This window comes from Phytophthora cinnamomi (assembly GCF_018691715.1).
Source record: "Phytophthora cinnamomi strain GKB4 chromosome Unknown Contig53, whole genome shotgun sequence".
Classification (NCBI taxonomy): domain Eukaryota; phylum Oomycota; class Peronosporomycetes; order Peronosporales; family Peronosporaceae; genus Phytophthora; species Phytophthora cinnamomi.
This window is the reverse complement of record NW_027150986.1, coordinates 2,549,023-2,562,935: the sequence shown is the minus strand read 5'-3', so window position 1 is coordinate 2,562,935 and position 13,913 is coordinate 2,549,023. Positions and strand designations below refer to the sequence as shown.

The window sequence follows — 13,913 nt, the reverse complement described above, 5'->3', positions numbered from 1 at the left end:
GCCATGCTGCCCGCCTTCCAGGTGCACCTGCACCAGCCCATTCTCGAGCGCGTGGCGCAGGTGGGAAAGTTCGATGGACGCCACCCGGCGCTGGCGTGTGGCACCACGGCCGGCAAAGTGTTCATCCACTCGCCCAACGAAAACACCTTCCGCGACAACTCGGAGAGCGATGAGAGCGAGCAGAACAGCGTGCGCTTCCTCAAGATCAACCGCAAGGTCACCGCGCTGGCTGCAGGCAAGTTCGAGGCGGCGGACCAGGGCGACACGCTCGTGGTGGGCACCCAATCCAGTCTGCTGGCTTACGACGTGGAGAAGAACTCGGACATCTTCTACAAGGACGTGCCCGACGGAGTGAGTGCCATGCTCTTCGCTCCCGCTCCAAGAGTTGCGTCGTCGGTGACCTCTCCGTCGCAGATGGTCGTTGTGGGCGGCAATTGCTCGCTGCAAGGCTTCGGGCGGGACGGCGGAGAGCTCTTCTGGACGGTCACGGGAGACAATGTCCGAGCGCTGACTGTGAACGACGTGACCGGTCATGGCCGAGATGAGCTGGTTGCCGGATCGGATGACTTTGAAATCCGAGCCTTCCAGAACGAAGAGGTCGTGTTCGAGTGCACTGAGACGAGTCGAGTGCTGGCGCTCACGGCGATCAAGAAGCAAATGTTCGGGTATGCACTTCAGAACGGAACTGTAGGCGTCTACAAGGGCAAGCACCGGGTGTGGCGTGTCAAGTCCAAGAACCTGCCTACCGCTATCCACAGCTTTGATATTGACGGTGACGGCGAGAAGGAAATCGTCATGGGTTGGAGTAACGGCAAATTCGAGGCCCGCAAACTGACGAACGGTGAGGCAGTGCACAAGGAAGTGCTGCCTTCGCCTGTGGCGGCTCTTGTGACGGCGGACTACAGAATGGATGGCAAGGAAGAGATTATATGCTGTTCAGCGGACGGTGAGATCCGCGGATACGTTACGGCCACGGGTGATTTCCCTGCTCCTGGATCCTCTACTATGGCTAGTGATAAGGCGAGCCAGGAAGAAAAGGAGGTTGCGAAGCTATCTAAGCACCGTGCAGCACTGCAACTCGAGATCAAAGCACTGGAAGCAAACCAATCTGGTTCAAGTGGAGCAACCGCAGGAAAAGGGCTGCGTATACGCGCGGACACCAATATCAAGGTCAGGTCCTTGGCCAGCAAGACTGCTACGAACTTTGAGCTTGAAGTATCGACAGAGAACGATGCTGTCATCAAAATGGTGGTTGTGTTCGAGTCGGAGGCGGGCATTTTCGAGGGTGAGTCTCTTGTAGTTCGTCCAGCAACGATGAGTCCGACCGTTCGAATCCCGCTGAACTTGAACAAGCATGCCGCCGCTCGTCTCGACTTCAAAGTGCTGGTGGGCTCACGCGGCCACCACACGTCCTTCCATGTCTTTGAATCCACTTTCAAACTGCCAAAGTTCGCTGCATTCCACCACATCACCGGAGAAAACGCTGGCCCTCAGACAACCCCGGAAGGATCCGTGCGGTTTAGCACACCTGTCAAGCCACAGCAAATGTATTCGTGGATAGACAATGCCTTTGTGTTGGCTGAAGCGATTCCGGAAAGCTCACAAGCGCACCTAATGTTCCGTTCGCTTCGTGATAACTCGCGGCTTAACATCTCCATAACACCGCAGGAAACCGTGTTTCGAACGGATAACATGGAGCTAGCGGCCGAACTTGTACAGCATATGTGTGCATTTCTTGAGTGGCGCGAGTTGGAATCAGTGGCTGAATTCCCGCGGCAAATGGAAGAATTCCGCAACTTGCTCGTGCGCGTGGATGAGAGCAACGCTATTCGACTTAAGCTCACTGGCGAAATGGCCGACGACTCGAACCAGGTGAAGAATCTCATTATCCGCGTCGAAGACTCGCGTATCCTCAACGACATGTAAGTGGTTTGTTGCAGCAAATTTCTGTACCGCAAATTACTGACCAAGCTTCTGTGTCGATTCATAGGCCACGCATGCGGCGCTTCTACTCTGAGCTGTTTTCTCTCAATAACCAGCTTCTCGGCGAGTACACGAAGCGAAGTACCAACCATCAGGCACTTCTAGATGCTCTAAAGGAGGTGAACAGCATGATTCAGCTTGCAGCGCGGTTGCGCTTCGGAAACGCCAAGTCCACGGTTATTGCGGCGTGCCGCAAGGCTATCAAGAACAACAATATTCACGCGCTCTTCTACATCGTGAAGACTGGCAAAGAAGAGCACCAGTGAGTTCCTGTAGTTCTTGCACGCAATTGCCCATACGCAGCATAGGTATCTGAGGTTAATATTACCGAGACCTCCACGACCTTGTTAGCCTGAGCGGTGCGGGCGGAACGCTAAAGACTCGCGCCACTCAGCATCTTCGTCCTCTTCATCTATCATGCCGAACGCCTGCTGGTGTTTACGTTTCGCGGCTGAGTGTCCACCAGGAACTTCCTTCGGGGGGTGAGCAGATAAAGCTTCTACTTCATCGGTGAATGAAATTCGTCTGGCTATCCGAGGTGTCCTGCCAAATGCAACAACCCACAAAGGGTTAATTATCTACTTCCTGAACACACATAACCAGACACCAGACACACGTACTTCTCTTGTGGCCGTTCCTCCTCTCCGAAGGCTTCGTCATGTGTACGCTTTTCTAGGACTTGTTCAACCACCCCATCGTCGATTGAGTCTTCGCCTTCACCTTCCGAGCCAAAAGCTTCGTGGTGCTTCCGCTTCTCATTGCTCTGGTGCACAGCAGCAACATTATCGTCCTCTACTTGCTCGATTTCTTGTTCTTGTACTCGAGGCTGTTTACGCTTTTCGAAGGATTGCTGGGCTACAGCAGCGCCGCCATGTGCCTGCTCGTCTTCTCGCCCAAACGCTTCGTCGTGCTTTCGTTTTGCAATAACCAGTTGTGCTGCGGATGAACCTCCGGTTGCGAAAGAGGCGCAAAAGGCTTGGAAATCTGTGAGAGGCTCCTGCAGTTCCGACTCCTTGGTCTCTTCGTCGTCTTCCACCGTCTCGCCTTCGACTTGTTCCACAAGTGGCGATGAAGCTGCTTCTGGTGCTGGCTTGGGTGCACTGGAGCCAATGCCTTCTAACGATTCATCAACTGCCACTGCAGGAACAGTTGGCATTTGCTGGCATGGCGGCGATGGTGACGACGTAGCTGTCGCTACTGGTGGTTGTGTCGGCGGCGGCACGGATAACGGCGTATTACTCGCTCTTCTTCTGCGTGCTCGAATAAGCGCTTCAAGTCGCGACGCTGCCTCGCTGGGTCCAGTGTAGCCCATTGCTCCCACATCATCTGGCACCAATCGCACGGGTCTCCGCCCTGAAAACGTCGGCGACTCCCTTCGTCTCGCAGCTCTAATGTTCACAGCCTGTCCCCAAGCAACCGCCTCGTGTCGAGACTCCTGATCCTCCTCTTCCTTCTCTTCACTCCAAGCTACTTCGTCGAATGAAAAACCACTTGTTGGAGCTGTGCGTGTTGCCGACGAGTTGTTCGTCGCCCCGGTCCGTTGACTCGACACCTGCATCTGTTCACCATCAACCTCCTTGTACTCTCTTCGCTGTCGGGTTTCATCTCGGTCTCTCAGCTCCTCTCTAGCATCAGATTTCGCCTCAATCCGCCTGATCTCACTGGTTTTCCGCGATGATTCCAGTCTCGACACTTTCACTGACGACGTTGGAGATGCCAACGGCGACGACGACGGAGAATGAGAAGGCGACGGGGAAGCGTCTGGTCTGCCTTTCGCAGCATTTGCACTATTAATTACGTGTCTTCTCTGTGGAGAGTGACGCGGTGTCTCCGCGAGAGCTCGTTGCAGAGCCGCCAGCTGCTGCTGCAATGCGCGTCGACGCTGCACGAACTCGCGGGTGGACAGCGGAGCTGCTGGTCCACGCAGCGCCAAGCGGGGGATTTCTACGTGCACGCGGCGGTGGAAGACAAGCGGCACCAGAAGCTCTAGCAGCAGCACGAGCAGACCGTAGTACAGACACAAGCGGAAGAGCCACGAGTCCTCCTCCAGCGGCAGGAACAGCATGCTTCCGGCCAATACCCTCGGCTTGTACGCCAACTTTTTAAAATTGTTGCTAAAACTGCGTAATTAGGTTAATTGGCTGCGAGTTATGGTAATTTACCGTCTCTTGACGACTTCAACGACAAGAGTTAGAACGCTGCAAGAAGCTCAGCACGAGCATTGGATATTTAACAGCGATGGTTCGGCAGCAGTAGCTTGCCACTATCTCTACAGTTGGTGTCCTACTGCCGCCATCCTTCGCTACTTGTCAAGATGTCCTCTCAAACCTAAAAAAAATCTACCGGTACTTGTCCATGAACTTGGCGTGGAATTTGACCGTCTTCTCGATCACCTCGTCCACAGCCTCCTCGGGCGGGAGGATCGTCGAGCGGAAGTGCCACGTGCCCTCCTTCTGACCGAAGCCCGAGCCGGGCACCACCACGATTCCCGTCTCGTCCAGCATCTGCATGCAGTAGAACGCGTCGGGAGCCATGCCGACCTCCTTCGCGGCCTCAACGGCCTTGGCTGGAATCGTAATGTTCGGGAAAGTGTACATGGCACCCTCCGTCTCGTTGCACGTCACTCCCTCCAGCTCGTTGAAAGCCTTCACCAGCTTCACAGCGCGACGCTTAAGAGCCTCGAGCGTGCCGTCGCGTTGCGCGACATAGCGTTCATACGAGGCATCGCCCGGTTGCGGCGGGTTGGTCATCATCCCCACCATTAGTTGTCCCTCAATGTTGGAGCACAGATTCACGGACATGAGCTTGTAGAATTGGTCCTTGGCGCCGTCGTCAATGTTGACCAGCTCCATGTAGCCACCGCGGCGACCGCATTCGCCCGTGAAACCCTTGGACGTCGAGTGGAACGAGATCAGCTCCACGTCGTCGTACGCCTTGCCCATGTCGCGCAGCACCTTCTTGAACGACACGAACGTCTTGCCCTCGGCGTACACGTTCTCCTGGTACACCTCGTCGGCCAGGATCAAAATGTTCTCGTCCTTGCAGAACTTGATGATCTCCTCGATGTTCTCCACCGACAGGCACTGGCCCGTGGGGTTGCCAGGGTTGATGACAGCCATGGCACGCACCGTCTTGCCAGCGTCACGCGCCTCCTTCACGGCGCGCGCCAGCTCCATCACGTCCAGACCCCACGCGTTCTCCTCGTCGAGGTAGTAGCCCACCAGACTGCCCCCGTTGATGGCGATGGCCGCCGAGTACAGCGGGTACTGCGGGATGGGGGCCAGGATCGCGTCATCTTCGTTGCGGATCAGTGCCAGCAGCGAGTTCTGCACGGCCGGACTGGCGCCGTCCGTGAGGTAGATGTCCTCCGGGTCGGCCGGGTGGTTGTCGCGACGCTGCAGGAACCGCGCGACCTCCTCACGCACACAGGCCGAGCCCTTGCTGTGGCCGTAGGCACCCGTGCCACCCACAATGTTGTCAATGTAGAACTTGGCGCGTTCGATGGCGTCCTCGGGGAAGAGCTTCTTGGCCTCGGGTTGGTCCACGAGGCCCGGCACGTTGACGAGCGCCAGCACCTGGCGGTGGAACTCGATGGGCTCCTGCTTGAGCACCAACGGGTTGCCGATGTTGCACGGGATGACCTTGTCGAAGGGCAGCGACGCGTCGCCGCGGGCCAGACGGTCCTCGTACTCGTTGGAGCGCAGCACCAGCGCGCCGCGCACGGCGTACTCGGCCTTGACGATGTTGGGGTTCACCGTGTCGGCCGTGAGCACGGCGAAGCCGCGGCTGGCCAGGAAGGACGCGCTGCGCAGCTGCTTGAGGGCCTGGCGAGCGAGCATCTTGCTGTGCAGTAGTGCGAAGGGGGAGACTTGCTGGCTGGCTGGCTTGAGGGCGACTTGAAGAATGAGCTTGCGCGACGGCTAATGGTGCGGAGCTCTCCGGTGCGGTGATGGGCGATCGTCGGCGAAAGCGTATCCTATAGCACGCAACCTGTAAAAAGGACGATTGGCCAATCCGGTGCTTTGGCGTTGGTCTCAGCTGAGGTACAGACGTGAAACTACCTCATTCTAGCAATCCCAAATGCCTCAACTAACAATGGGAGTTGCTAGTCCAAAACCAAATCCAGCTGCAGACTGAAGCGAAACGAGGCAATTCCTGAGCAACGCAAATGACATTCACAAGTCTTCTCTAGACAGCATTCGTGGCTTCTTTGTGTTGCGAGGCTTGGAGGCCAGACTGTGAGCGGAGGCAAATGACACTGTTCCTGGCACGCTACTCCCCTTGAAGCACGCTGGTACAGACAGGCTGCAACCGGCTCGTTCTAACGCGCAAATGCCCAACCTTCGTGCGAACCCAACCGTTTGATTGGCCATAAGATGTTTACAGGGGTGGGAAACAAATCTCGTGCTGGCGCTGCGAATCCATCTTCCACGTGGAGTTTGGGCAGCTGAAGAGCACTCTCGCTTCAAGTTCAACACGCTCTACTGCGCCACGAAGTACCTGCGCGTTAAAGAGCAGTTTTTCAACGGCATGTTGTTGGCAGTTTTTCAATCGAGAGGGAAACACTTTTCCTTGGTGAGGCGGATACCTCCCGAATCGGGACCCGATAGATGGCGCCGCAAAAAATGTTTCACCTAACTAGAGGGAGCATCCCCCGCCACAAGAAAATCTGAGTATTGTCCAATAAAAGGTCCGTACCGCATCCAATCAAAAGCCGCGAGAAAACACAAAGACATGGGTTCACTCGCGCGGACTCGCCATTGGCCAATATCCGGTGACGCGCACACTGCAACATGTTTTGACAAGCATCCTGTGCGTGTTCGGGCATCAATTCATGATCCTGCCTGGGCTCTGGGCCGGTGAGGCACTCAACACAATGTTTAGACTCTAAACTTTAGAGCAGGCCTCGTCACTTCTGGTGCGTGCGTGGCGCTCCTAATCTCCACACCAGCAGCATCTCGGCAAGAGGCGGGAAAAACTATTGTGTTCACGTTTGGTTGATATATTGACGCCGCTCAACGCCTTTCACTACTAACTCGGCCGGATATAGGCGCTACTCGCCCTGCTCCACCGCGGGTTTAGTCGGAGGACTTGGCGCCCTTGATGTCGCCCTCGTGGGCCGTGTTGGGCTGGCGCGTCAGGCACAGCACGCGCTCCCACGTGCGGCCGAAGGGGTCCATGCAGCGCGGCGAGTTGCGCGTGATGGCCTCGATCGGGAAGTACACAACGCGGTTGGCGCTCAGGCCCACGGTGAAACCGGTGTAGCCGGCCATGGCGCCGTGCACGGCGTTCTGGCCCAGCAGCATGCAGTACAGGCTGTCGGCGGCGTTGGCCGGCACTGAGCGGATCATGTACGACGGGTCAATGTACTTGACGGTGCACTCCTTGCCCTTCTTGGCAAAGTGCTCCTGGATGCGGTCCTTCATGAAGGCACCGATGGGCGGCAGCTTCTTGTTGCCACCGGCGTCAGCTTCCACCGACGTGCCCAGCAGCTCCTCGCCGGCGCCCTCGGCGACGACGACCACACCGTGACCCTGCTCCTCCACAACGCGCTCAAGGTGGTCCAGGCAGCTGCGCGGGCCATCAAGCTCGATCGGGATCTCCGGGATCAGACACAGGTTGACATCGCCGCTGGAAAGCGACGCGTGGGCAGCGATGAAGCCGGCGCTACGGCCCATAAGCTTGACAACACCAATGCCGTTGGGCACGCAGCGAGCCTCCGTGCTAGCCGAGCGGATAGCGCGCTGGGCCTCCTCGACGGCCGTGTTGAAGCCGAAGCTGCGGTCCAGCAGGTCCACGTCGTTATCGATAGTCTTGGGGACACCGGCGACCGCGACCGCCAGGTTGCGGCGACGGCACTCCTCCGAGATCTTGTTGGCGGCACGGTGGGTGCCGTCACCGCCGATCACGTACACCTGCGAGACGCCGTACGTGGTCAGGAAGTTGATGATCTTGTCCTGGTCGAAGCCACCACGGTTGGAGCCGAGGATGGTGCCGCCGTGGTGGTGGATGCTGGCCACCGACTTGGGGGTCAGCATGATGGGGGCCTCCTTCTGGTCCAGCGAGGTCCAGTTGTAGAAGCCGGCGAAGCCCATGCGGATACCGTAGATCTCGCGCACGCCGTACAGGTTCCACAGGGCGAGCGTGACGTCGCGCACGACGTTGTTGAGGCCGGGGCACAGGCCGCCGCAGGTCACGATGGCGGCCTTGACCTTGGAGGGGTCGAAGTACGTGTTCTCGCGCGGGCCGGCACGCACGTAGGCGCGCGAGACGGCCTCCTGCGAGTCGTTGCGGCGGATGTCGCCGAGGATCACGTCGGACTCGCCCATGATCTTGTTGTAGGTGCTCTTGCGCTCCACCGAGTCCTCGGCCTGCGTGTCCAGCTTGCGGCGGTTGCACACCTGGCTGTCCTCCTCCGGCAGCCACTGGCGCAGGTTGGGCACGGGCAGCAGGTACGTCTTCTCGATGCTGACGCCGTCGACGAGCACCATCTCGCCGAAGCCCTTGGGGTGCTTGCTGGCGAACGGCGCGGCCTTGTGCGCGGCCTGGAAGGCGGCGGCCGAGGAGTCGACGGACTCGCGGCGGGCGAAGCTGCTGCTGCTCATGGCGGACGCGGGGCGGGTGGGAAAGGAACTGAGTGACGCGCGCTCGAGCTTGCTCTTCTCGTTGTGAGCAGTGCACCACGTCGATGGCCACGGAGGGATCAAAAGAGTGCAAAGATTCGAAGCACCCGATCTTGATTGCTCCCCGCTGATTGGGCAGCGAGGGGACCCAGCGCAAAGAAACGCGCTACACCGCACCAAGCACCATTTTGCTGAAACAACCCTAGTTGCGACATACAAACTATCATACAAATAGCCGCCAATGTTTGGGCAAATTCACGCGTAGCCCTGTTTAACGCGGGGAATTAATTAGCCATACTAAATCGCAGTCATTTCACCGCTCGCGTGTTTTTAGCATCTGTGACATCTGGCTGCGCGTCGACGTCACTGCTTGATCAGTACGAATGGCCCCTACCGGAGCTGCTGTGGCCGCCGCGACGGCAGCGGCGACCGCGGGCGCGGCTCACGTGGCAATGCGCTCTGTGGCTCCGCCTGGGGCGTTGGCCTGCCAGCGAGACTCGTCGCTGCGCACCCTGCGCACTGTGGTTCACACCTGCCACGAGCGCGTAGTGTCCGCCACCAAGAAGACCAAGGCCCAGCGCTACTACGAGCTGGAGCTGCACGACACGGGTGCGTAAACGATGGGCTGCTCCGCAAGCTGCAGTATAATACACATTGCGTTCGGGGCGCTGGAGGAGGAGGGATCCTGATTTTTATGATGATGATTATGGCGTGCCAGTGCTCTTCCCCGAGGGCGGAGGCCAGCCTTCGGATACCGGCAATATCGATGGCGTTCCGGTGGACCAGGTGTACGTGAAGGACGGCCGCTGCGTGCACCGTGTCCCTGTGAAGGAGGGGGAGCCGGCGCCGTTCGCGGAGGGCCAGAAGGTGACGGCCAACGTGGACTGGGCTCGCCGCTTCGACCACATGCAGCAGCACTCGGCGCAACACCTCTTCAGTGCCATCGCGGAGAAGTACGGCTACGACACCACTACCTGGTCGCTGGGCGAGGAGCGCTGCAATGTGGAGCTTGTGCCCATGACCTGTGCGGAATCCACGAGCGGTGAGGATGCCAAGAAGACGGGCAAGGGCTCCAAGGAGAAAAGTGTGATCCCTGCTGACGTTCTGCAGAAGATCGAGACGGAAGTGAACGAAGCCATCGTGGCAGGCCTCGCCATGACGCCATCGTTCGCCAAGCCAGGCACGGAGGCATGGGAAAAGATCGCTGCGAAGTTTGAGCCTGGCCAGATGCCGAAGGCGATGCGTATCGTCACAATCGATGGCTTGGATGTTAACCCGTGCTGCGGAACGCACGTCCAAAACTTAGCGCAACTCCGATCTCTGCGGATACTCAGTACCGAATTTGCTCGTGGTGCTACGCGTGTTTGGTTTGTCGCTGGTGACCGCGTGAACCGGGAATTTTCAAGAATGTAAGTTAAACCAGCGAGCTGGAGGATGTAGAAGCTTGTCTGTTAACTAATTTTTGCTGTTCGTGTGTTTGGAATGCTGCAGGCTGACGAATGAGCACGCCATGACGAAGCTGCTGAGCAGTGCACCCGACGATCACGCTTCTCGTGTGGAGAAATTGCTTCAATTCCAGAAGAGCGCAACCAAGGAGCTTAAAAACCTGCAGAAGGAGCTTGCTGCCTCAATTGCGCGTGACCTGGTGGCACGCACGAGCGAGGGTGTTGTTACTTACCACCGTGATGAAGGGGACCTCGGTTTCTTGCAAACGCTGCTGGGTCTTCTAGGCGAAGCGAAAAATGACGCAGTGTTCGTCCTCACGGCTGGCGAGCTGCGCGGCGATGGTCTGTTCCTCATTGCCGGGTCTCCTGAGTTCATCATCGCTCATGGGAGGTCGGTGCTGCCACTCATTGATGGAAAAGGTGGCGGAGGCAAGAACGGCATCGTTCAAGGAAAAGCGAAGGGTTTAGCCAAGGTTGACACCCTTGTGGCAAAGCTTCAGGAGCTGCGCCTGCAATGAATGGTAGTAGGAGGCTAACGCACAGTAAAAGGAAGCCAGGAAGCGCGTCACCAACAAAAGCTGGCGTGAACGCGTAATTTGTCTAAAAGATGTAATGCAGAGCTTTACTAGCCCTATGAAAATCTGGTAGTTATTGTGACCGGCGCAGCGCGATCACGTTATTATCAGCTAGCGGTTTACACAACCATGGTGTATCCGCGGCGGCGAGCCGTATAGACCTTGAACGCCGTGAATGCCAGTCCCACCACCATGGCAATGCCAATGACAGTCAAGAAAGATGGACGTCCAAAGCCGTGGTTGCCCTCAATAGCGTGCGAAAGCGTTGCTTGTGCCTGACCCTGTACAGGCTTGTGGTAGTCGCAAATGGTCTCCCACGTGCCAGTTCTGGCGATGTGGCTCGTCATGATCTTGTTGAACTCGTCCAGCGGGCAGTCCGCGACCGAGCACTTTGTCAGCTTGATTTGTTCACGCTCTGTGAAAGGCGACCACATGTACGTTCGCACGAAGTAAGCCTCCTTCGCTTCCGGCTGCTTCTGAGCCTCTTCCGCGGTGAGCTCGCGCGCACGCAGCTCGAAGAACATCGTGGTGCCGGGGTGAAGCGAACTTACATTGAGAGCTACGGGCAGTCCCTCGAAGTGGAACTCCCAGCCCAGCATCATTCCCAAACCATGCAGCAACTCGCGGTGGCCGTGGAACGAGTAGTATCGGTATTCAGCAGGCGACGGCGCGGTCGGCACAGCTCCACCTTGCAGGGTGTTGATAAGCAAGTCCGCGAAGCCGCCCACCCAGTAGGTAATTTCACGTTCCGTCGAGTAGTATCGCTCCATGAGGTTCGTGAACGCCAGCTCCTCCAGCTTTTCACGTGCGTCAACTGTCATTCCCTCGGGCAGCGGCAGACCCTCATCACGGTCGAAGATGAACATGTCAGCCAAGTCCTTCACGCCCAGCACAACATCCTCACCGCCAGGCACGTTAGGGATATCCTCAACGGCCACGCCGCAGACTTCGCCCAGCAGCTTGAGGGTGTCGCGGTACTGCTTGAAGAGCTCCGGCGCACGCGTCTCCGCGTACACTGCGACGTCAGCGTCCATCGTGCTCTCGCACGGGCCCTTGGGCGCGGCAAACGCGTGCTCGTTCTCCACCAACTGCATGGTGATAGGCACCGGTTGGTGCGGGAAGCCGCGCGGGCCCGTTCCATCCGGGTAGAGTCCGTAGCCCAGCGCGGTGGCACTCTGCGAGCAGCGCGTGGCCGCGTCAGCACGGAAGTACGTCTCGAAGTGCGAGTGGTTGACGCCGTTGAGCGAGCGCGACAGGAAGGCCTCCTCGTGCTGCGGCTCGTCCACCATGTACGCGTGGCGGACGTGCTCGCCCACCGCCTGCAGCTGGTTCATGCCGATCTCCGTCAGCTGCGTCAGCGGCACCTTGTACGCGTCCAGGTTGGCCTTGTTGCGCGGGCAGGTGGCCTTCACCACGTCGTTGGGCGCGCGGCTGCCGTGGCGAGACAGCGTCACTAGGCGGCGCAGCTCGCTGTTGTCGGCGGAGACGGCGCCGGTGGCCAGCACCGCGAGCAGCAGCACGGACGCGAGGCTGAGGGCGCGCACCATTGTAGCTTGTCACGTCGGGAGCTCTGCTGTCTTGGACGCGAAAGGAGGACTGGCCGCCAGCGTGAGGCCGAAAAAAGAAGCCTCAACCTTCGCGAGCCGTTGTACCACAACGGCGTACGTCACACTGATAATCAGGGAATGCCATAGTGGGAGTATATAGTGTGATTGGATAGCTCGAGATGGAGCACGCTTTGGCAGAGGAAAGTAAAATGAGCAGCAACCTTTGAGGATAAATGTGCCTGAACAGAATCTACAGATTCGGAACCCTTGAGCAGGACGGTTGAGCGCCGTTGCTGGTTTTGGTTATGGGCCGTAACTTATGGCGCTTGTTTGCGATCTTGCTACATGCTGCCGTTGGCGATTTGTTTCAAGGAGCTTTTTGATCGCTGGTGCTGACGTCGTCGTTTGTTTTCTCGAACTGTTGCGAGCACTCCCTTGTCGCGGTAAGTCTGTGTCATCTACGAGCTCAGTTATATCACCCGAGGCCCCTACACTGCACAGGACGGTGATGGCACTAGGCTTACTGCCTGGGGCTGCTTAGTTTCGCGACGAAGCTTGCAGTAAATACGGTATTACCGTTCTGAAATTTATCGTCTACTTACTTTTAAGTAAGTATTTGTTCTAGAGGAGCATCGCGCAGAAGAAAACTATGACTAAGCTTACCACAGAATTTGGGACGACATTCCACTCGAAGAGATTGAGTGAGGTCGCCTGCGACTTCGTTATGACTAACATCGAGTCACGCTATTTGCCTGCCCAATCCAATCCTCACAAAACCAACGTAGAACTCAAAGCCCAGCAACATGCTGCTTCATTCGACGCACTTGATTTCCGTAGCCGCTGGGCTCATTCGCTGCCGCGGTGCCATGCAAGCTGCTGCACTCAAACTAAGTTGCTATATGAATATACGAAATTACTTTTAAAAATCATTGTAACGCTGCACTTTGAACAATTCACACGAGAAATCCGTCAAACGACCTAGGGGTAGACCAAAAGGAACCACCAATGCCGTAATGGCAGCAAGGAGAGCCTCGAAGGAAAAGCAAAAAACGTAGCAGCGTGGGTTGAGGTACGCGGGTGTTCCTCTGGTTGCGTCACGTGCGTGCAGAAATAATTTGTGCCGTGTCGACAATGCGAGCAGCTCGACAATCGCGAGACTCTCGCGGCGAGAGACGCTTCAGCTTCTGCGTGAGCTGGTCCACCGCCGAGAGCGCTGGCTTGCTTTGGTAGAATGCAATGCTATGATATGTAAGCATCGGGTGGCAGGGCAATTTCTAGGTCGTTAGGAGCTAAATGACTGTAATGTACCTCACATGAAAACGAAACGAAGAATGCAATGCTACCTATATTGAACATCAATGGTTCGCTTCTCTTTCCATGTACGTCGCAGGCTCTGTTGCGGGTTCTCCCCGTTTTTCATGTAGACAAGCATCCAGATCTTCCGTTTTGAAGGCTACATTACTGATCAAGCTTCACCAAGTCAAGTGCATTCAAGCCACAACTTTTCTGCACCGCACTGCGTGGGTCACGTGCAGTGGCTGAAAACCTCCAAGCTTGTGCGCTCCAACGAATGGCGAGTTGGCCACCTTGAAGTATATACGTAGGTACGAGAGGTAGCTTTGCTAGACGAACAAACTTGGACCATGCCTCCATGCTAACTCGTTCGCACAAAACGAAACTAGGCTGCAGGCGGGGAGGATCGATGGGGTGCGTACGTTTCGCCTCGATCTTCCGTGAAAA

General features: G+C 57.2%; 6 protein-coding genes across 6 annotated transcripts; 2 read left to right on the top strand and 4 right to left on the bottom strand.

The window, feature by feature from the left end:
* Positions 1–3: 3 nt before the first annotated feature.
* On the top strand, positions 4–2,249 carry IUM83_00732 (Bardet-Biedl syndrome 2 protein; the record flags this gene model as incomplete). The annotated part of the gene is made up of 2 exons (XM_067924529.1): positions 4–1,922; positions 1,991–2,249. 2 exons carry the CDS (start codon positions 4–6, stop codon positions 2,247–2,249), a joined length of 2,178 nt encoding a protein of 725 aa, XP_067789516.1.
* Positions 2,250–2,330: 81 nt separating this feature from the next.
* Positions 2,331–4,048, bottom strand: IUM83_00731 (alanine aminotransferase 2; the record flags this gene model as incomplete). Its single annotated transcript, XM_067924528.1, has 3 exons — positions 2,331–2,526; positions 2,604–3,083; positions 3,876–4,048. 3 exons carry the CDS (start codon positions 4,046–4,048, stop codon positions 2,331–2,333), a joined length of 849 nt encoding a protein of 282 aa, XP_067789515.1.
* A 274-nt stretch (positions 4,049–4,322) lies between these two features.
* On the bottom strand, positions 4,323–5,822 carry IUM83_00730 (Alanine aminotransferase 2; the record flags this gene model as incomplete). Its single annotated transcript, XM_067924527.1, has 1 exon — positions 4,323–5,822. One exon carries the CDS (start codon positions 5,820–5,822, stop codon positions 4,323–4,325), a length of 1,500 nt encoding a protein of 499 aa, XP_067789392.1.
* A 1,239-nt stretch (positions 5,823–7,061) lies between these two features.
* IUM83_00729 (pyrophosphate-dependent phosphofructose kinase) lies at positions 7,062–8,588 on the bottom strand (the record flags this gene model as incomplete). Its single annotated transcript, XM_067924526.1, has 1 exon — positions 7,062–8,588. One exon carries the CDS (start codon positions 8,586–8,588, stop codon positions 7,062–7,064), a length of 1,527 nt encoding a protein of 508 aa, XP_067788901.1.
* Positions 8,589–9,058: 470 nt separating this feature from the next.
* IUM83_00728 (putative alanyl-tRNA synthetase domain-containing protein 1) lies at positions 9,059–10,569 on the top strand (the record flags this gene model as incomplete). Its single annotated transcript, XM_067924525.1, has 4 exons — positions 9,059–9,215; positions 9,325–9,883; positions 9,941–10,015; positions 10,098–10,569. The coding sequence occupies 4 exons, from the start codon at positions 9,059–9,061 to the stop codon at positions 10,567–10,569; spliced, it is 1,263 nt and encodes a 420-aa protein (XP_067789261.1).
* Positions 10,570–10,745: 176 nt separating this feature from the next.
* On the bottom strand, positions 10,746–12,173 carry IUM83_00727 (mitochondrial protein; the record flags this gene model as incomplete). Its single annotated transcript, XM_067924524.1, has 1 exon — positions 10,746–12,173. One exon carries the CDS (start codon positions 12,171–12,173, stop codon positions 10,746–10,748), a length of 1,428 nt encoding a protein of 475 aa, XP_067789213.1.
* Between the last annotated feature and the right edge of the window lie 1,740 nt (positions 12,174–13,913).